This window comes from Somniosus microcephalus, chromosome 3, assembly GCF_052327205.1.
Source record: "Somniosus microcephalus isolate GS21.2 chromosome 3, FLI_Smic_1.0, whole genome shotgun sequence".
Lineage (NCBI taxonomy): Eukaryota > Metazoa > Chordata > Chondrichthyes > Squaliformes > Somniosidae > Somniosus > Somniosus microcephalus.
In genome coordinates, this window is record NC_140989.1 from 51752417 (window position 1) to 51775400 (window position 22984).

Sequence of the window (22984 nt, forward strand, 5' to 3'; positions counted from 1 at the left end):
AAGGCCACAAGATCGCTCAGGTGAGAAATGGAAAAACATCAGGGGGTGCTCCTCTGGGAGAGTAGAGGGAGTTTTACTATGGATGAAACTGTGCTTCACCTGACCAGCATGCTTAAAATTAAAAGCATTTCATTCTCCACACTAATATTCGTCACCTCAATGAGCATGAATTACAATAATTTGAAGATAAAGACGATTAATTGAGCTCATTGTTCCCTCACAGCTCCAAGCAACAGTAACTTCACTAAATAGTTTAAGTTCAGCTTGTTATATTCTATAAGATAGTATCGTGCATCACTTTGTACATTGTCGTTCGCAGATTCCAATTTTGAACATTAATCCCAACAATAAAGATGGTTAAATTTACTCTTCGTTTTAATGTGTCCTGGAAATCTATGGGTTCCATAGATGGTGCTAACTTCTGTGATCCTTTCAAGCAGGAGGTTAACATGCATCATGGTGCAAGAGCCTCGCACGTAGTTGATAGCAACAGCTGAGGGTGCTTAGTTAGATCTGGTTGTCGCACTCACTTTGACCATATACACTAATAAAGTGTTAAAAAAAACTCAAGCCCTTATATTTTACGAGATGTTTTGTCTCAAAATGTTTTATCCTCATTAATAAAAAAAAGTATACTATTAGCAGAGTGGGCTTTTTGAGTTCATAATGTCGATGAAGGCAAAGGGTTAATACTGATAACATTAACAGCTATAGAAATTGCGTAGTAAATGTGACCGTAATATGTGAGTGTGATTTATTCACAGAATTTGAGACTAATCATCTTGTTGACATAGTAGCTCAATAAATCATAAAATAACTCAACAAATTATCTGATGATTTATTCAAGCCAAATCGAGGAAACGACCTGGACAGTTACAAAGTTTATTTCCATGCCTTTACAGCAGTACAGATGAATTATATAATCTATCTGCCACCTAGATTTTTCACATTTTTTACAAGTGTTTATGAATATAGTAACTTGCCTGGAGCTACTGCCATTTTAAATATAGTCATACAAAAGAAATGGATGCAATCTTTAGCTTACTTGCCCATACACCATAAAACAGGATAAATTCACAGCATCAATATTTCACATTTGTGAGATAATGAACACACTTGTGACAATGGAAAATAGAGTTTGTCACAACGATGTTTATCTGTTGCAAAACAGAATAAATCTGGAAGGCTGCGATTTTCACTGGCCAAATATGGATAAGAATCACAAAAAAGGTGTATTGCGTCTACAATTTAATGGCTTGGATTTTGCATTAAGGTCAACGGTGAAGCCAACAGCGCTCATCGTTATTGTGGAGTAAATCGGACATCAACTTCCGGAGCCCGCATGTGCGCAGTTAAATGCGGAAATCTGTAAGTTACTGTCCGAGCTGCCCTGCTCCTCCACAAGCTTTGCTGAGAGATTCAGCATTGAAATCCATTCTCAAGGCGTGAAGTTGCTGCATTTACCCACTAGTTACCCACTAAACATGTCAGAAAAAGTTAGGGCTGGTGCATTCAGGTGCAAGTGAATTTTTAATGGCGTGATAAGTCTTAAATATTGCCAAACAACCTCTCAGCCACTGAAAATTTAATTTCACAAGTGTGGCGTCGCATTCCTTCAGAATTTCATTATTTTTAGAGACTTAAACATTTTTGAATTTTTTTTTACTTTTTGTTTATCTCTCTCCCTTAATCCCATCTTTCTTTCCCTCCCTGTATTTTGCTTTCTGTATAGGATTTTACAATGTTGCTTGCCCTGCAGAGGGCACCACGCTGAAAATTATCTCTAAATACCGTAAATTACAGCTCAAAAGCCCGCAAAATGTCCGTGGGCAGCTGTAAACGTAGTGAACGGCAAGCGCCGTTTCTTCGCCGCTGACCGCAAAATCTGGGCCGATGTTTATTTGAATTCTTAACCAAAAAATTAGAGGAACATTGTGTGTATGGTGTTATAAAACTGAATCTCAATAAACATTTTCATGCACTAGAAGTACCAAACAAGGTTTTACACATTGAAGTTAAATGCTGCTCTTTATTACATATTCCTTTTGATGGTTTCTTGATTTTGTCCCCTCATTAGAGACTCTGTTCACAATAAACAAAGTACAATGAGAACTCAATTATCTGCACATCAATTATCCACCTTTCTAATTATGTCAGAATCTTTGGCCGGATAAAGACTTGCGCAAAACATTGCCTCAAAGCATAGCTTAGCCAATCTCCTCCTGTCTGGTTGATAAATCAACATTCTAGTCCAGGAAAAAATAAACTCAATTATGTATTTTTACGCTGCCTTCATTTGCACGCTTGGGCATTGCTCTGCCATACGTATACAACCAAACTTTGAGGATTCTTCCTAATCCACTGTAAGCATCCGAGGGGACACCAACTATTTCTATTATCCATCAGAGTGCCCTGCTTCATTATGGTAGAGAAAAGAGATGCTACTCGTGTCCATACCTAGCTCTTGTAGTTTGGCCCAGATTCTGTGAGCCAAATCTGTTCTTTCCGGCAGTTGCATCTCTGGAAGCAGGGAACCACAACTACGCAGCAGGAGCAAGGCTTGATTGCCACTCGGAAAACCTGGTTTTAAGAAAAAAAATGACCTTAAAAAAATATATTAAAAAGGTAAAAAGAATACACAACGTTGTTGGGTTAGATAGGGTGTACGGAAAAATCAACTAGTGTGACACCAGATAAAAGAATTAACGGATATAAAGAGCGGGAGAATCTGCTGAGAGGGTCAGATATAACGAGCGGGAGAATCGGCTGAGGGGGGCAGATATAATGAGCGGGACACAGTGGACCTGAGCGGCAATTTAATAAAAAAACAAGGAATGACATCATAGTACAGCAGGTAGGTGGATGAGTAGTACAGTTTTTTTTTAAAGCTAAGAGCTGGGGAACTATAACTATTAAGTTATTAAATATTATCTTAGCTAGATAAACTAAATCATTAAAATAACTATAAATAATTGTTTGATTAAAAACTTTAACTAATTAAATAAACAAATAAATAAGGTCTGTGTCAGGACTGTAGTACGTGGGAGTTTGTGGACAGCAAGACTGTCCAGGATTTCCACATCTGCAGGAAATATCTCTGCCTTCAGGCACTCCGGTTCAGTGTCAATGAGCTGGAGTGCGAGTTAGAGGCACTCCGAAACATAAGGGACAGGGTGGAATTTCTGGATAGTTTTATCCAGAATATAGTCACACCCCAGAGGAAAGCACAGATTCAGGAAAAGGAGGGTGTGACTGTTAGGGTGTGATGGGTAATGGGGACTTAGGAGAGGTTGAGAAGGAGGTCCCACAGACACTGGTCCTGTCCAACAGGTACAATGTCCTCGCTACATGCGAGGACAAGGAGAAAGACTGCGGGGAGGACAGCCACAATGCAGACCAAGGCACCGTGGCTCAGAAATATGCAAATAAATTAGGGAAATGAAGACGAAACATAGAATAATCATCATGGGGGATTTCAACTACCCAGATAGTAATTGGACAGAAGAGGTCGGTAAAGGGGATAAGGGAATGGAGTTCCTACAATGTGTACAGGACTCCTTTCTAACTTGTATGTAAAAAGCCCAACAAGGGAGGATTCGCTATTGGATCTAGTAATGGGAATGAACCAGAGCAGATAAGAGAAGTAAAAGTAGGTGAACATCTAGGCAACAGTGTTCATAATATAATACGCTTTAAGATAATAATTGTGAAGGACATAGGTATGACAAAGACCAGGGTAATAGATTAGGGAAAAGCTGATTTTGAGGGGCTGAGATTAGTACTTGGGAAAATAAAATGGACAACAGTATTGGCAAACAATGAAGTAGAACAGCAGTGGGAAACATTTAAAACAGTGTTCACCAGAGTCCAGGAAAAATATATTCCGCTAATAAACAAGAACAAGCTACACACTAATGAGACACCGTGGATGAATAAAGCCATATGGGAAAAATTGAGGGTAAGGAAAGAGGCATACATTAAGTACATGATAAGGGAGAAGAAGGGGGGATTAGGAGAGAAGTAAAAAAAAAAATTAGGAAGGCAAAGAGGAACTATGAAATTAAATTATCAAGGAACATAAAACAAAAGAGTAATATATTTTGCAGGCACATAAATAAAAAAAGGTCGGGATGGGAATAGGCCCACTAAGGGATGGAGAAGATAATAACACAGGCAGCAATAGAGAAATGGCAGAGATATTAAATAATTACTTTGCTTCAGTATTTACCAGGGAGATAGAACAGGTGGAGATGACATCAGATGATAAGATTAGTAATGAGTTAATTGCATTTAAAATAAAACGAGGAGATATACTAAATAAACTAATGAAACTCAAAGAGGATAAGACCCCTGGTCCGGACGGATTACATCCACGCATTTTAAAAGAATCTAGGAAAGAAATAGCAGAGGCATTATTACACATATTTAGTAATTCGTTAGAAAAAGGTGAATGCCAGAGGACTGGCAGATAGCTAACTTAATACCTATATTTAAGAAGGGAGATAGAACATGTACAGGGAACTTTAGGCCAGTCAGCTTAACATCGGTGGTAGGAAAAATAATGGAATCTCTACTAAAGGCGAAAATAGAACATCTAGAAATGAAAACTATAATAAAGTCAGCATGGATTTCAAAAGGGAAAGGTCTTGCTTGACCAACCTAATTGAACTTTTTGAAGAGGTAACAGAGAGAGTAGACAAGGGTAATGCTGTAGATGTAATTTATCTAGATTTTCAAAAGGCCTTCGATAAGGAACCACATAATAAACTAATGAATAATGTAAGGGAATGCGGAGTCAGGGCAAGTAGCAGAATGGATAGCTGAAATAACAACAGAAAATGCGAGGAACACTCAGCAGGCCTGGCAGCATCCGTGGAGAGAAAAACAGAGTTAACGTTTCAGGTCTGTGATTCTTTGTCAGAACTGGAAAAAGTTAGAAATGTAAGAGGTTTTAATCAAGTGCAGAGACGGAAAGGGGGAGGGGAAGAACAAAAGGAACAGTCTGTGATAGGGTGGAAGGCAGGAATGGTTAAATGTTGCAAATGGGGATGGCAGAATCATCAACAGCTGCCATGTGAAAAAATATGGGCTGGGGTTATAGTCTGAAATAGAATGGATAGCTAGCTGGCTTCAAGACAGAAAGCAGAGAGTAGGGGTAAAGGGTAGCTATTCAGAGTGGCAGAAGGTGGGAAGTGGTGTTCCACAAGGATCAGTGCTGGGACCACTGTTGTTCATGATTTATATTAACGATTTAGACTTTGGAATCAAAAACACAAGTTCTAAATTTGCAGACGACACCAAATTGGGGGGCATAGCCAATACTGGAGGACTGCAACAAATTACAAGACATTAATAAATTTGCAGAATGGGCATATAATTGGCAAATGAAATTCAACACAGATAAATGTGAGGTATAACATTTTGGTAAGAAAAATAAGGAGGTCGCATATTACTTGGAAAATAAGAATCTAAATGGGTAAAGGAGCAAAGGGATCTAGGAGTACAAATAAACAAATCACTAAAAGTATCAACACAGGTTAACAAGGGCATAAAAAAAGCAAGCCAAGCACAAAGGTTTATTTCTAGAGGGATATAATTGAAAAGTAGAGAAGTTATGCTAAACTTGCATTGAACCTTGGTTAGACCACACTTGGGAGTACTGTGTACAATTCTGGTCGCCATATTATAAAAAAGATATAGAGGCACCGGAGAGGTTGCAGAGAAGATTTACAAGGCTGATACCACAAATGTGAGGTTATACCTATCAGGAAAGGATGAACAGGCTGGGTCTCTTTCCTCTTGAAAAGAGAAGGCTGAGGGGTGACCTAATAGAGGTGTTTAAAATCATGAAAGGTTTTGATATAGAGAGAAAGAGAGAGAGAGAGTGAGAGTGTTTCCACTTGTGGGGAAGAGCAAAACTAGAGGCCATTAATATCAAATAGGGAATTCAGAAGAAACATCTTTGCCCAGAGAGTGGTGAGAATGTGGAACGCACTACCACAGGGAGTGGTTGAAGCAAATAGTGTAGATGCATTTAAGGAGCGGTTAGATAAGCATATGAGGGAGAAGAGAATAGAGGGTTATGCTGATAGTGTTAGATGAGGAAAGACGGGAGGAGGCTCGAGTGGAGCATAAACACTGGTTGGGCCAAATAGCCTGTTTCTGTGCTGTATATTCTATTTAATCCTAGGTAACAAATTCCCATCAGATCCACATCACAAAGCGATCTAGGTTCTACCCGGAATACCAATCCAAGATTATATTTCTTTGTAAAGTTATAGCCATAACACAGTGCATAGCACTCTCGAACTTGATATCCATCATTTTTTCCGCCATACATGTTTGCGATATCACAGGTCACAAATGTCAACTAAACGAGAAGACAAGTCACTCAAAAGATGCATAGCATGTCATCTGTCAGGGTTAACACAAAAATAAACCCTAAGTAGTGGTACGTGGGTGGTTACCACACTCTCTAATGGTATTTAGACAGGCATGGTGAAACAAAATAATTGCCTTCAGTCAGAAAAATCAAAGTTTATTTTTAAATTCCAGACCCAAGTGTTCAACAATACCAATCCCCTTTAGATCTACAATATTTTTACACTTTTCTCCATTTCATATTAGACATATAACTTCCGAGTAAGATTATACCCAGCAAGTTATTATAGGTTTTAACGCAGACTTGAGACCACCCGACCAAGTCATTTGAGCGAAACACTTAAAAAAAAAATTTTTTTAATTACTGTACCACATCATAGCCTAATTTAAATAATTTCAACAGTAAATACAACTTTAAAAACATGTAACATGCTTATAGCATCCCTTCAATCTCACTTAGTACTGATATAACTTCTTCCGTTCCCAGTGATGCGAGCACGTAGTCTGGCCAGCCCACACCTTGAGTACCGTATTCAATTCTGGTCACAGACACAAGAGACTCAATCCTGGGAAGCAGCTCAAAAGAACCACAATATTGATCCCCAGGGCCAAAGAATTGAGGTGTGAGGAAACAGTGAAAAAACTTGGATTTTTCAGCCTTGAAATAAGATGACTAAGAAGGGAACTCAATATATTTTAAATATATATATACATGCATACATGATAGCAAACAATTATAGAAAATGTAAATCAGGAACTCTACTTCTACTTCAAACTAAATCATGACAGTGGAAAAAAAGGGCACAGGTTAAAACTAGTAAAATGCAAATTTAGGGCTGATGTCAGGAAGTTCTTCACAGACAGCGACTAATAAATATGGAATGACCCCTGGATAGTATAGCATAAGTAATCATTTAAAAAATGCTGAATGTGGTAATGGTGGGAAATGCTAGAATCTTTCTGAATGGATGAGCTAAGTTTGGCAAAATTGCCTTCCTTACCTGTACCTATCTCATGATCTTGCAAACACAAACTATTTTCGAACTGCAAAGTAACTATATCCTGTTACTTGCAACAGTACTATCCTGTATAACTATTTGAAAAATGGCAGTGATGGATCCAGGGCTGTGATTTAATCTCAAGACTACAAGCAAAAGAAGAACTTGAATTTGTGTAGCACCTTTCACAACCTCACTGGCTGTGGAGCTCTTTGGAGGTAATTCTGAGATGCTGTCACTGTTGCAATGTAGAGAAACAAATCATATTAGTGCTAGAGGACCGACATGTCGTATCAGAGTGAGCACAAGCTTTCCTTTCCTAAATCTGTGGAGCCTCCAAACTCTGGCACACTTGCACACCTTCCTGCAGTCAATTAACAATGGCACTGGAGGAGATCTGGGAGTCATTTGCCCACCTGTCTATTTTTACAGCAAATGGACTTGGGAGAACATCGAGGACCAGAGAGGCTTCTTACCTTCAGGAAAAATAAATAAATGTCCAGCACTTTCATCTTAACCTTGATGAAAATACTGCCTTTATGCCCATAAATGTTCGTAACTAATTATGTCTCAGTGCTCCTCTGAACTTCCCTTGCTTGTTCCTTCTAAGCTCCAAATAAACCATGCCACACATTCCTCCTCCTTCTACAATCCTATTGTGTTAAAATAAAGAGTCACTGTATAATCTCCTACATTAATTGCTTTACCAGGATTTTAAAACTGCAGCACTCTTTACCTCCCTCAGTCTTCGCTTCCTTCTACAAGCTTAAGGTTTTTCAAACTCAAATCCAGCATCAACTAATCACCACCTCCTGACTTAACTCATCTTTTCTTTTACTCTTTTCAACTTTGGCGAAATCTTACACTATGGCTGTTGGCCTTTCACTGGGGGCTTCATAGGAATTGCTAGACGGAAACAGACCAAGGTCCATCTAGTTTGCCTTCTACCATCCTGGTAAACGTATGATATAATTAGTCAACCACTCCATTATAATTGTAACAATCATTCTCTATCAATTAGTCTACAACAGACCCAGGAATGACGCAAGTAACCACCCCCCCTCCAAACCCCGCAGTGATGGAGAGCTTTGGGAACCATTAGGTCCAGTCACCGTTTTCCTCCCAAGCATGCTACACTTATCACCTATCATGTCTCATTTTTATTTATTTATTTATTTATTTATTTATTTATTTATTTAAATTGTGCAACCTTGAAACCAAGACCTTGATTCCCATGGGCAACTCCAAACATTTCTCTGATACAGTGGCATCACAGAAGGAACGTAGCCACCAAATCCATCAAAAATAATCAAGTTGTCTAGAATGTGCTGAATGCAATAGCACAAACTCACTTGCAACACGAAGACATCATTGGAAATACTACACACAATTCCCACCACTGATCAATTTTCCCTTTACACCTTCTTCTTCCAAGCCCTAGCCTCAAACTGTCACTGAAAAGACAAATAGTACAGTATGAAATGACCTTGTAACAATACAAGAACAGTGAATATGTCCAATTGTGTGAGCTACTAGAGGGCTGCTGCTGCCATTGATTTACAGTCCAGCATCTATCAATCAGTGATACCAGGAGAGGTAGAGTAATGAGGACAGTGAAAAGGATTATTTTATATGTATAGCATAAACAAATTGTGTGTCAGAGAATGTGTCGCACACTGGAACACTGCAGCACAGCATTATGGAAGAGGGTGACATGGGTTCAATCCTCAATCTGCTCAGTTTTGCAGACCATTCATAAATATGGTGTCAGTCATGGCTCAGTGGTAGCGCTCTCACCTGAGTCAAAAGGTTGTGGGTTCAAGTCTCACTCCAGAGACTTCAACATAATGGCCCAGAAATTCAGGTCGGGGGCTTCCCGCGGGTGCAAGCCCCCGACCTGCTCTTACCTAGCTCGCCGGCCGTTGAGCTGTAGGCCCACGTGGGATTCCGATCCTGGGCCTCCTCCAACTGCCAGCGCGCAGTGCTTGCGTATCCCAGGGGCGCAGTTAGTTCGATGCGTCCCCTGGGATCACGTGGGCCATGGAGAGCCAATGGTAGCAGGGAATGCTTCATTCATAAGTTTGACAGGAAGAGCTGTCAAACCTATAAATACTATATAAGCCCCAAAACATCACTAAAACCTCAAATAATTTTTTTTTAAACCATCACATTTTTAAAATAAACTATAAATTACATGAAATAACTGTTTTAAACAATAATTTAAATTTTTGAAAAAATTAATTACATTTTCTAATGGGGCTAAAAATAAACTTACCTTTCTTTAAAGTATTAAAAAATAATAAACCTGTGGAAAAAATGTTTTAATTTTAATTAATTCACCACTTACCTTGTTAAAAGCAGGCCTTGCGCCTGCTTTTTAGAAAAGTGTAACTGCTGGAGACTTACCCTCCCGGAAAAACCTGCAAAAAAGTGTTCAATGCGCACGCGCTGCCTCTCCGGCGCACACGTTCGACTTCTGAACCCCTTCTTTCAGGGGAACGGAAGTGCCGGTTTCCCGCGCATGCGCAGTGCATGCACGAAACCGGCACTTTCGTTGGGCCTATGCGTGAGTACCCCATGCATACTCACGCGTTGGGACCCGAATTTCTGGGCCAATGACACTCCATGCAATAATGAGGGACTGCTGCACTGTCGGAAGTGCCATCTTTCAAATATGACTTTAAACTGAGGCCCCGTTTGCCCTCTCAGGTGGATGTAAAAGATTCCATGGCACTATTTTGAAGAAAAGCAGGAGGTCTCCCCAGTGTCCTGGCCAATATTTATTCCTCAACCAACATTACAAAAAAAACCAGATGATCTGGTCATTATCACATTGCTGTTTGTGGGACCTTGCTGTGCGCAAATTGGTAGCCAGGTTTCCTACATTACAACAGTGACTACACTTCAAAAAGTACTTCATTGGCTGGAAAGCACTTCGGGACGTCCTGAGGTTACAAAAGGCGCTATATAAATGCAAGTCTTTATTTCTTTAAAATCAAAGCTCCTTTCTCTTCCTACCACTCAACTGCCAATGAACATGCCTAACTTCTACAATCCAGATGAGATATTTCTCGGTCTTCATTGTAGGCATTTCCAATGGATATAGAATCATAGAAGTTTGCAACACAAGAGGCCACCATTTTGCCATTGAGCCTATGCTGTCTTGCTGAAAGAGCCATGAACATTTCCGTGCCCTTTAAAATGGTTCTTTTTCTAAATATTCCACATCAGATGCTTTAGGTTATGATATATGATGAATTGCATGTCCTTTTATATATTTATTCTGCAATTCACTGAAGGTCATCTCCTGTATTCGTAGACTTTGTGCTTAGTCAAGTTGTGAAATTTATGGATGGTTTTATACAACCGGGACAATAATATTTTCATTTTAACTATCCACGATAACCCAGCAGCTTGCAAAGGGCCAAAATGCAATTGGCATTATTAACCTGTGACATCAGAAGCGAAAACTATCAAAAAAAAGTTCAAAATTCCATACAACACAAAAAAAAACAGCTGACAGTCACTGGACTATAGAGAATAATCCAATCTCAGGCTTCAACTGAAGAACTACTGAGCCTCGGCTCGAACATCTTATGACATCATAGGAACCCTAGCTTGATTAGATTACTGCCCTACAACCCACTGACAGCCATCCAGTAACCTATTTTCTCTATTTAACCCTCATCCATGCCTTTATTGTCTCTAGACTTGACTATTCCAGTGCACTCCTGGCCAGTCTCCCATCTTTCACCCTCCATAAACTTAAGCTCATCCAAAGCTCTGCTGCCCGTATCCTAACTCGCACCAAGTTCTGTTCACCCTGAGATATCTGCACTCCTCCAATTCTGGCCTCTTGTGCATTTTAAATCGCTCCACCACTGGTGGCCGGCATTCAGCTGCTGAGACCCTAAGCTTTGCAATTCCCTCCCTAAACCCTGGAATTCCCTCCCTAAACCTCTCAACCTCTCTTTCCTCCTTTAAGACGCTCCTTAAAACCTTCCCCTTTGACCAAGCTTTTGATCATATGCCCTAATATCCCTCAGTGTCAAATTTTGTTTGATAACACTCCTGAGAAGTGCCTTGGGACGTTTTACTCGGTTAAAGGTGCTGTATAAAAGCAAGTTGTTGTTGTTTAAATGTCAAGAACATGACAGCTTATTTTGACTACACTCAGCTCTCCACCAGGTGAACCAAACATCACATCATATTTGGACCTGGTCACTACAAATCAAATCAAACTTAAAAAAAAAAAAAATCAATGGATTAAATAAAAACAGCCTTTGAAGTTGTTTTTTTTTTATTCGTTCATGGGATGTGGGCATCGCTGGCATTTATTGCCCATCCCTAGTTGCCCTCGAGAAGGTGGTGGTGAGCTGCCTTCTTGAACTGCTGGAGTCTGTGTGGTAAAGGTACTCCCCACAGTGCTGTTAGGTAGGGCGGTCCAGGATTTTGACCCAGCGATGATGAAGGATCGGCGATATATTTCCAAGTCAGGATGGTGTGTGACTTGGAGGGGAACTTGGAGGTGGTGGTGTTCCCATGCGCCTGCTGCCCTTGTCCATTTTTAGCCCACATGATCCAAATATGTGGATTCCAGCTCAAGCTCAACTGGGAGAATGGCAGAGGCAGAGAAAACTAGGTAGGGATATTATTTAAATAAATAAACACTGAACATTTAGGTAATCATGTAAATCTTAAAACACACGTCAAAGAAAGAAAGAGAGAGAAACCAATAGAGGTGTTATAAATTTACTTTAAATTATTTTGAAGTACATACTTTAGTACTGACAGGCTAGGGACAGAGAACATCATGCAAACCTTTATAAACTAAAACCCAATTTTAAAAAATGTTACAAGCATAAATGTAACAAAAACCAAACCTGTTCGACAGATGTCATGAAAAATCTTCAACAGCAGGGTTTTCGTGATGCGACCTGTTCTCCGAACAGAAGAGTCCAGCTTGTTCAAGGCCCAGTCAAATTGCATGGCCTGCTTGGCCCGAACCGCTGTGCTTCCTTCATCTTTGGCAGGTGCCTTCTGCTCTGTGGCAACAGCACACAATCGCACATTGCTGTTCAGAGATCTGGAAAAACTGATAAAATGATAAATAGCTTTAGACAGTTGCACACAATTACAAAAGTCACTATTATAGTACTGATAAACATGTTCTTAGTTAGAGAGGTTCTCTTAATTCATAGGTAAACTGGAAAATTAAATTGAGGGCACGCAAGCAACAGTGGAGACCAACAATCAAGCAGCAAATATTAACTTCTGCAAGTTAACTTAGGTTGAGAAGTTTAAAATCTAAGCACCACCAATGGTTCAATGGATGATGGCACTGCCTGGTGTAGTGCTAAGCCATAGAGACAAGAAGCTCCCAGGTTTGATCCCTCATTGGTAATGAGTTAGTAGACAGGTCAGCAACAGGGGCAGCAGAATTGACCTCACCACGCTTCTGCTATGTTGGAGTTCCTGTTTGCCATCCAGTGAGGATGGCTAGAAAGTGTGCATGTAGATATTGGGTGAAGACAGAATCGGACTCAGGTGTGGTGTTTTCTATTGTTCAAAAGCCTGCTGATGGTGTCTAAGCTCGCACATGAAGAATAACAACTTGAACCAGATACATAAGAGCAACTGGCACTCATGGAACTATACCTCAATAAAAAAGTCAATGAAGGATGCCAATATCAGCCCAGTAACAGTGCTTCAGGGTTATGTTGCAAAGATGGTCTTTCACATTTTTTCTTCAATGATGGCAAAGTCCCAATGCAGATTGAGTTTGTGGCTTATAGGACATACATCAGAACAGTTTTTAATTCATGGCTCAGAACTCTGACACATGTAATGAAAGGATTTGCTCAGGCCCATATTACAACATGAAGGTGTACCAAAGACCTTCACCCAAAAGCTGTGTCTTAAACTTGTGATCTGATTCTATTTTTATTATTTTTTAAGTACAGTACTATACTCTCAGATACCTTGCTCTGTCTTACTACTTCTATGTACTGCAACCTGTAAATAGGCCTATTTGTTTTAGCTTATTTGCATTCGTCAGACATATTTTCCACTTTTCAAAGTCAAGAGAATCGAGTGAACATCCCAAGTGATCTCCACTGTTCAATACCACAGTTTTGGGGCACTGATTAATTGTAGGCGTCAGCCCATTCATAGCAGGCAGAAGGATACAATTTTCATTTTCCACTACATTCGGTCTACTTATGGAAACCATTTTGCCATGAGCATAAGCTAAAAGTGTTGGGAGAAGATTCTGGGTAACTCTCCCGAGTGAGCAGAAGAAAGGCTTTCTGACGTCACGCTATGCAAACCACTCAATATTTACTTGATGGTTTGTGCTGCTTAAGAGAAGCATTTTACAGTAATGACACCCCCACCAATTCAAAATCTCTGCCACAATTACTTATGGTGTGGAGATGCTGGTGTTGGACTGGGGTGGACAAATGTAAGAAGTCATACAACACCAGGTTATAGTCCAACAGCTTTATTTGAAATCACAAGCTTTCGGAGCGCTGCTCCTTCGTCAGGTGACGAAGGAGCAGCGCTCCGAAAGCTTGTGATTTCAAATAAAGCTGTTGGACTATAACCTGGTGTTGTATGACTTCTTACAATTACTTATGGCAGAGCTATTTTTGCTGAGGCTGTCAATGGGAAAAATTACATCTCAATTTCCTTCCCCTTGTCAAATTTTCACATAGCTCTATCTGCAGACACATTTCTTAAATGTGTCCTCCATCCATGAAGTGTTCTAATCTCGGAGAACTATTGATGTATTTACCCATATATAAGCTTTTCAAATGTAATCTTCTTGAGTCAGCAGCTGAAATAATTGTAACCAAGTCTTTAAATCCAAGTGTTTTCAGTCATCAGGAATCCAATCCAAAATTAATCTGCCCTTGGAAATATTTTCTCTCGTTCCTATAGCACCCAACTTAATAAATGTTGGAATGTCATCCAACCCCTGTTATGTATCACCCATCATCATCAACTACTTCAATTTGGGGTGTCCTGATTAATTCCTTGGTCAAACTCTGCTACTGCTATGCAGCAACATGAGACCTACAGAGAATTACATTTTTTTTGCATCTCTCTACTAGAGGGACAGAATGAAAAAAGACTGGCACCTGACTTAGTTATTTTAGAGTGTTGAGCAGATTAATAGAGGGACGGAAGTCTGTAAGGATAAGAAATATAGAAAAGTTCACGGGGTTGAAATCACGCATGAAGAGTACATTTATATATCAAAGACCAGCCTGAAGTGAAGTAGCACTGATTGGTTTACAAAGGACCATCATCTGGGCCCTACTTAGTCGACAGGCTCCCAATACATTGGTTTTACACTGAAGTGCTGTTGAAGACACTATTTAATATAATGTTCTGATCTCTGGAGACCCAACAGTATGATAGATGGAGCAGAGGTCAGCGATGTTGTGGAGGTGGATATCGTCTTGGTGATGGATAGGACATGGGATGAGTTAGGATCGCCCTGCTTATTGCAGGATTATCAAGCAATAAATAGGAAGAATCTCAGCTCCCACTGTGTAAGTGAGTCTGTTTGGTCGATCAATGAAGTGGACCCTTCATTATGGATCTACCTGGCTCATGCAGCAGTTCTAGATTGAATCTTCAACTCACAACCGTCTGACTCAGAGGTGAGAGTGCAGCATCACAGAACCTATGTAGAGCAGCTTGAGCTGTGTCAAATACCTTGACATTCAGGACACATCCCAGGTTTGCATATCAACTACTTAATCCAGGTGCTCATGTATGAGGCTTTGACGAAGCAGCATGCCCACTGAGAGGCCAGTCCCCCTCTGGGGTAGTCAGTGACATTTTTGTTACAAATCCATCTCATAGCTTGGTCCTGGATCTTGCAATGGAAGAATTTCCTCTGGCCCATATGCAAGTGTCAGAGTACTGAGTCATGAACAAAAAAGCCACAAACTCAATCTGTATTGGGACTTTGCCATCATTGAAAAGAATTGTGAAAGACCATCTTTCAACCCTACACAACATAGTCCAGGAGGACTGTGCCTAGACTGAAGTTAGTATCTTCCAAGACCCCCTGATATGAATCAAAATGGAGACAGATGCACTTTGAATCAATACGTTCAAGAATCTCTCATACTCAGGTACGGTTCCATGAGCATGAGCAGGCCTCCGATGCCTTTCACGAATGGTCATTCTTCATGTGTGAGAAAGCAATTTGACCAAGTTGGGATGGGAGGGCAGGTGGAGGAGAAGCAAAAGAAGGAGCAAAAGAGGAAGTGAACGGGGACGAGAGGGAGAAAGAGGGAAGAGGTGAATGGGATGGGAAGGAGGTTGGTGAGATTAGTCCCCAGATGGCACACTGGGTGGGAAAGTCAGAGAGTGGGGCAATTGGGGTTGCTGCTCGTAAGGAGAGCAAGTGCCTCGATGGGCTCTGAGAATGCCAAGAGAGAGGCAGGCAGCTGTGGGATTATCCAGGAAGGAGTCAAGCATGGGACAGCAGCAGGAAGGTCGAAGAATAGTGAAGAGTTGGGATAGTGACTCGGGGAGGGTCATCTGGAGTGAGAGGAAAAAAACACCTTAATGATCTGAGCTGAATCTCCAATGGGGGATAATAAAATCTTGATGTTTGAACATTTACAATCCCTACCTCACTCCACACCCTCACCCTGCTGAGCACATGGGCCTCAAGGTCAGAGATCTGTCAGGTATGACAATGCGGAGCAGAAGTGACCGGGTTCCTGAGCCGCCTTTATTTCAGAAGAAAATTAAAACGATTTTACATTTCCCCCTCCTTCACTTATATTTTAATTTTATTTAAAAAAAGGGACAGAGACACATTCGGTCTGAGCTTCCAGCAGGTTTGCGGCCGACATATAATTTAAAGCGTCCACCCGTCTATTCCTGGGTCGGGTCGGGTCTCCCCCACCCCACTACCGTCCGACCAGCCGTGGCCTGTGTCTCTCTGTCCCCGGGGCCCCGAGCTCCAGTCCCCCGGGCCTCTCCTCACTGACACCGCCAGGAGACCGACTCACCTGATCCACGCGCCGCTGGGGCAATAACGAGCGGCGGCGCCGTTGCCGGCCTCCCTGTGGCCCGGCCTGGAGCAGGAGCCGGGACTGAGGCGCAGGGAGCGAACAACCGGCAGCCGCTTCACTAACCGCGCCGACCTGACGAGCGCCGCCATGTTACCGGGGGGGGGGGGAGGAGCAGAGCGGAGCTGCACAAAGGTCACCGCGCCACACCAAGTGCGAGCAGGGAGAGCACTTACCTTTTATTACCTTAAAGCAGTTCAGGAACGCATCAGTTAAACTTCTAGGAACGTAATGTTTTATGGAAAAATATTCTACATAACAGCATTTAAACATTTTTAATCCTATTACTTCAGATTTAAAACTTATTTTGGAAGTTCAGACGACCACCACCCCCCCCCTGAACGACTATTGGTAGAGGCCGAAATGATGGCCGGCTGAAAGTTTTCCGAGATATGGGACTGGCGGCTTCCCTCTGGTAAATCTCGTGTTGCTCAGTGGAAGTGGCGTATGTCCTTTAAACACCGCACCAACTAACAGTAACCATAGGAACCAGGGTCGCAGCCTCCTTGACTTCTTATTTTGCGCAGCCACCCACCTTTACTGGCTGTGACCAGACATATTTAAAAATAAACTGAAGAATTTGAATTCGTAATTTCACGGTTGCACTCGACCAGTGACCTTGCAAAGTTGGTGAAGTGCCGGTGGACTGCATCGCAACCGAGAGAGAAAGAAAGGCAGGGACTCGCTTCTTAATGTCAGACAGGTGGGATATAAAAACAGGAAATGCTGGAAATACTCAGCAGGTCAGGCAGCATCTCCACAGAAACAGAGTTAAAGTTTCAGATCGATGACCTTTCCTCAGATATAATAGCCACCATCCACTCCTGAAGATGGGAGGGGGAATTGGTCCTCTCTTTTTGGACAAAAAATTGGCATTGGGAGAACCAATTTCAGGCCATCTTCCCCAAAAGTGCACTGGCTGTCAAATTGGAAGCAGGCGACATCCAAGTGTCCAGCACACCTACCTGAAACATGTATACAAAAGCAAAATACTGCAGATGCTGGAAATCTGAAATAAAAACAGAAAATGCTGGAAATACTCAGCAGGTCAGGCAGCATCTGTGGAGAGAGCAACAGAGTTAACGTTTCAGGTCGATGACAAAGGGTCATCGACCTGAAACGTTAACTCTGTTTCTCCAATTCCAATTCCAATTCCAATTAAAATGCTTTATTGGCATGAAAGTTTACAGAGAACCATATTGCCAAAGCTTACATAGCAAAAAGGTACAGTTTTCCAACATTCTGTAGGTGTCAATCGATTTGACATTTGTTGGGTATATACAATATTACTTTTAAACAATATTAATTTTAAACAGTCTTTGTACTTCATTTGGTACGTTCAATATTAATTTTAAACAGTCTTAATTTTAAACAGTCCTCAGGTTGTGACATGTTGTTACATATTTGGCCCCAAGGTATGGTCTGTCTCCTTCTCCTAGGACTAATCTCAATTTTGACAGATCATCCAATTCCTTGAAATCTGGGGTTGTTTGGCTTAGCTTGTTGAATAATATGTTTCTTGATGTGTTGAATTTTTCGCATTTTAGGAGGAAATGCATTTCTGTTTCAACCTCGCCAGCCAGACATTGATCGCATATTCTATTCTCTCTAGGCTGCCAGGATTTCTTGTATCTGCCTTTTTCAATTTCCAGTTGGTGGTCGCTTAGTCTGTACCTGGTGAGGGTCTGTCTCTGTTTTGTGTCTCTGATGGTCGTGAGGTAGTCTGCCAGTTTATATTCTCTTTTTAGGGCCCGGTAACATTCTAATCTGCTTTGGCTTTCGGTTATTTTGTTCCAATGTTCCAGGTAGGTTTCTTTGCATTTTTTAATGATTTGGTTCACTCGGATTGGTGTTTGGGCGGCTGTGTTGGTCTGGGGCTGGTCAGGGTCCGGCTGAGTACTTAGTTTCCGTAGCAGCTGACTCAGGGGACTCTTTTCTGGGTTTAGCTCTTGGGTCTGAAAGGCTTTGAAATGAAGGGTGTCTGGGGAGCTAGATTTGAGGTGATTTAGGAAGTTTAGTGCTCGTTTTTGGATGTTTATTATCAGTGGGTATCTGCCTAGTTCGGCTCTGCATGCATTTGTTGGCGTTTTCCTTTGGGTGCGAAGGATGCTTCGGCAGAATTCTGCATGTAGGGCTTCTATTGTATGTTTTTCCCATTTAGTGTAGCTTTGGTGATTTAGCGGGCCCCATACTTCACTACCGTACAGTGCAATGGGCAGGATTATGCTGTCAAATATTTTGAGCCAGATTTTGATTGGGATTTGGATGTTGTAGAATTTTCTTTTTATTGCATATAGGGCTCTTCGGGCTTTTTCTTTTAGTGCATTCACTGCTATGCTGAAGCTCCCTGATGCTGTAATAGTTAGACCAAGGTAGGTGTAGCTCATAGTGTGTCCTATAGTGATATCACTGAGGGTAAACTGGTATTTGTTTTCCTGACATCTGGGCCTTTTTTGAAAAATCATGATGTTGGTTTTCTTTAGATTTACTGTTAGAGCCCAATTTTGGCAGTATTTGTCGAGTAGGTCTAGTTGTTGCTGTAATCCCTGTTCTGTGGGAGACAGCAGAACCAGGTCGTCCGCATAGAACAGGGATTTCACTTCTCCATCTAGGAGACGGAGACCTGGTGACTCGCTTTGCTCCAGCATGTCTGCTAATTCATTTATGTATATGTTGAACAGGGTCGGGCTCAAATTGCAGCTCAAATTTCTCTCTCTCCACAGATGCTGCCTGACCTGCTGAGTATTTCCAGCACTTTCTGTTTTTATTACCTGAAACATGTGTTAGGTGCCTTGAATAAGCAAATCAGGGCCCACATGCCTGTTTTTGTTACTTCCAGACTCAACTATTCCAATGCTCTCTTGGCCAGCTTCCACCATCCATAAACTTAAGCTCATCCAAAACTCTACAGCCCATATGCTAACCCGGACCAAGTCCCATTCACCCCTGTGTTCACTGACCTACATTGGATACCAGTCCCCGAACACCTGCATTTTAAAATTTTCATCCTCATGTTCAAATCCCTCCATGGCCTCGCTCCTCCCTATATCTGTAACCTCCTACAGCCCTCCGAGAACTCTGCGTTCCTCCAACTCTGGCCTCTTGTCCACCCCCCACTTCCTTCACCCCACCATTGGTGGCAAGTCTTCAGGTGTCTAGGCCCTGAATTCCCTCCCTAAACCTCTCCACCTCTCTTATTCAAGACCCTCCTTAAAACCTACCTCTCAGACCAAGCTTTTGGTCTCTGATTCTGTGTCAAATTTTGTCTATGCTCCTGTGAAGCACCTTGGGACGCTTTACCATGTTAAAGGTGCTATATAAATACAAGTTGTTGTTGTTTTAGGACCATGCTTGAAATTTGTCATCAAGATCATGAGCCATGCATCCTGAGTTTTCTGGGTCTCCAGTGGCTACAAAAAGGTAACTTCTTTATACTTTCAGTTTTGTAGATCCAGGAGAAGTGAGAGTACTGTGGTCCAGGCTCCCCCCCAACTCAATTTCCTCAAATACCTACTGGTCAAGAACCAAGTTAGGGTAATTAAAGGATAATAACTTTATTAACGGGTGGTTCAAAGCAGGACTGGACTACCTTACTCCACGCTACAATTACAGGTTGAACTCCCAGCATACTACAGTAGAGTTACTTCACACAATGTCATACATCCTTACACTTTACAAAGTTATGCATCATTCAGTGCAATCTACTACTTTAGTTCCAGCACTTTTGTGTTTGCATGTCTCAAATTCATAGACTATGGCTAATGACCGATGCATTATGACCGAGTTTGTTGTTGGAATATTGCTCAAATGTGGGCGTATCTGGAAGGGCTGTTCAAGCTGGCTTCTTCAGTCTTACTGTGGATCTCTTTCAGTCCTGTTGCTGACTGTCCAATAACTCTCTCCTCTCCCCTTCTCTTTGGTTGGCAAAAGCTGACTACCCTAATCCCAGGAAAGAAATTAGTTCTGAACTGTTAATGCACTTGTGAGACCTTTTCCTCTCTAAAACTAACGTGAAATTCTGCAATACTAAGTGCAAACCTGTCTGACTTGTACTGTAACAGTTCTGTTGGTTTAATCATTGACAGGATACGAGTCCATTATCTGTTACTTCACAATAAAATGCACAGTTCCGCATCAAAACCTGTTTACTCCTGCAAAGAGAAAACAATTGAGGGAATAACAACAGAAAATGCTGGAAAAACTCAGCAGGCCAGGCAACATCCGTGGAGAGAAATTAGAGTCGACGTTTCGGGTCTAACCCTTTTTCAAAACTGGAAAGGTTTTTCAAAACTGGAAACTGGAACAGTTTTCCAGTTTTGAAAAAGGGTTAGACCCGAAACGTCGACTCTAATTTCTCTCCACGGATGTTGCCTGGCCTGCTGAGTTTTTCCAGCATTTTCTGTTGTTATTTCGGATTTCCAGCATCTGCAGTATTTTGCTATCAAACAATTGAGGGAGTTGCCCTTCTAACAATGCAGTGTCTGCATGTGAGTGCTGTACCTCTCCTCTGATAGAAGACTGCACTGCTTTCCGGAATGCTGAGGGTGGTGCTGTGGCTTTAACTTTGCCTTAACCAGCTGGTCTTCACAGAAACTGTACTTTAAATGTAATTGTCTATGAGGTATGTCTTACAGACTAATCTAACCAGCACTCCATCAGGTTTTTTTGAAGTAATTATTACTTCATGCATGGGTCTAAGGGTAATAATATGTCACCAGAAAGAAAATGGAATATATACAGCATAGTTATGTCACTGTTAAATGTAATAGCTTTATTGTGGCAGAGCCACTGAGGGACTCTGAACAACTGTACATAATTCCCTTTAACGATGTGTTAGCTACAGACTAAATCTGTACCATTGTATATACTGTTTGCATGTACAGTGCGCGGTCCCTTTAAGAGCGCGGGCAAAAGCGATGACGTCATGCCGCTAATCACGTGATCACCCAAACGCGGGGAAAACGTGATGACGTCATCCACGGGACCGCCCTGGCAGTCCTCGTGGAGCCTCCGACCTGTTAAGACCTGTATTCATAGTTCTCTTGCATCAATCTGTTTAAACTCGTTAGTTTGACATTAAAAACCTTTTTGATTGATTGCCTGCGTCGAACTCAATCTCTAGATAGGAATTTGACCATTCCTACATTATAATATATCTTGATCATGATTTAAAAATCACTTCAGTCCCTCATTGCTGCCTTGTAATCACTCTGGTGTATCCATTTTTTACTCCCTCTATCGTTAATCCACCCACTTTGGCTCTTACAATCACTCTCTTGAACTTTATCTTCTCTTCCCTTCTTTTGAAGTGTAGTCACCGTTGTTATGTGGCCAGATGTGGCAGCCACTTTCCGTACATTTCTTCCCATGACCAGGTACACAACACCGGGTACACTACATGCCTACGCAGCAGTGTCCAGCCACATGGACACTACTAGAGCCTACTGGAAACAGTTAAACACAATGTGAAAAAGACCTTTAAAATGTTAGATTTGTATACATATAGATTTTTTTTAAATCCCACTCTGTGCATGGTATAAACATTGAATAACTGAGTCAAGGGATTCAGGTCACTGCTTGTGATTCTCCTTATACTGAGATCCTGAATGCAGTCATGATAGAATGGATAGTTGCCAAGTGGAGGGCCAGCATTTCTCCACAGGAAAGTATAGGACCTATAGCTTTATTGAAGTTCTTCTTTTGGCAGAGCCCTTTCATTTGATATATGGGAGTTGGGATAACCTTGCTTCCTAAATGCATTCCTTTGATTCCTTTTGCTGGAGAGCAACTTTATTGAATCCCAGCTCAACAGCCAGGAAAGACCATGAATTTTTTTTTATTCATTCCTGGGATGTGGGTGTCAGTGGCAAGGCCAGCATTTATTGCCCTTCCCTAATTGCCCTTGAGAAGGTGGTGGTGAGCCGCCTTCTTCAACCGCTGCAGTCCGTGTGGTGAAGGTACTCCCACAGTGCTGTTAGGGAGGGAGTTCCAGGATTTTGACCCAGCGACGATGAAGGAACAGCGATATATTTCCAAGTCAGGATGGTGTGTGGTTAGGAGGGGAACTTGGAGGTGTTGGTGTTCCCATGCGCCTGCTGCCCTTGTCCTTCTAGGTGGTAGAGATCGCAGATTTGGGAGGTGCTGCTGAAGAAGCCTTGGCGAGTTGCTGCAGCGCATCTTGTAGATGGTACACACTGCAGTCACGGTACGCCGGTGGTGAAGGAAGTGAATGTTTAGGGTGGTGGATGGAGTACCAATCAAGCAGGATGCTTTGTCCTGGATGGTGTCAAGCTTCTTGAGTGTTGTTGGAGCTACACTCATCCAGGCAAGTGGAGAGTATTCCATCACACTCCTGACTTGTGCCTTGTAGATGGTGGAAAGGCTTTGGGGAGTCAGGAGGTGAGACACTCGCCACAGAATACCCAGCCTCTGACCTGTTCTTGTTGCCACAGTATTTATGTGACTGGTCCAGTTAAGTTTCTGGTTAATGGTGACCCCCGCAAG

At 41.7% G+C, this 22984-nt stretch overlaps 1 protein-coding gene across 2 annotated transcripts in view; it reads right to left on the reverse strand.

Moving 5' to 3' along the window:
* Positions 1-16587, reverse strand: part of lrpprc (leucine-rich pentatricopeptide repeat containing) — a 168878-nt gene extending 152291 nt beyond the window's left edge. For both annotated transcript variants that reach the window (XM_085980386.1, XM_085980387.1), the window contains exons 1-3: positions 16421-16587; positions 12263-12474; positions 2458-2580 (exon numbers count right to left, since the gene is read on the reverse strand). In XM_085980386.1, coding sequence (XP_085836512.1) covers positions 2458-2580; positions 12263-12474; positions 16421-16572 — 487 coding nt within the window. In that variant the 5' untranslated portion in view covers positions 16573-16587. The remainder of the gene's footprint in view (positions 1-2457; positions 2581-12262; positions 12475-16420) is intronic.
* Between the last annotated feature and the right edge of the window lie 6397 nt (positions 16588-22984).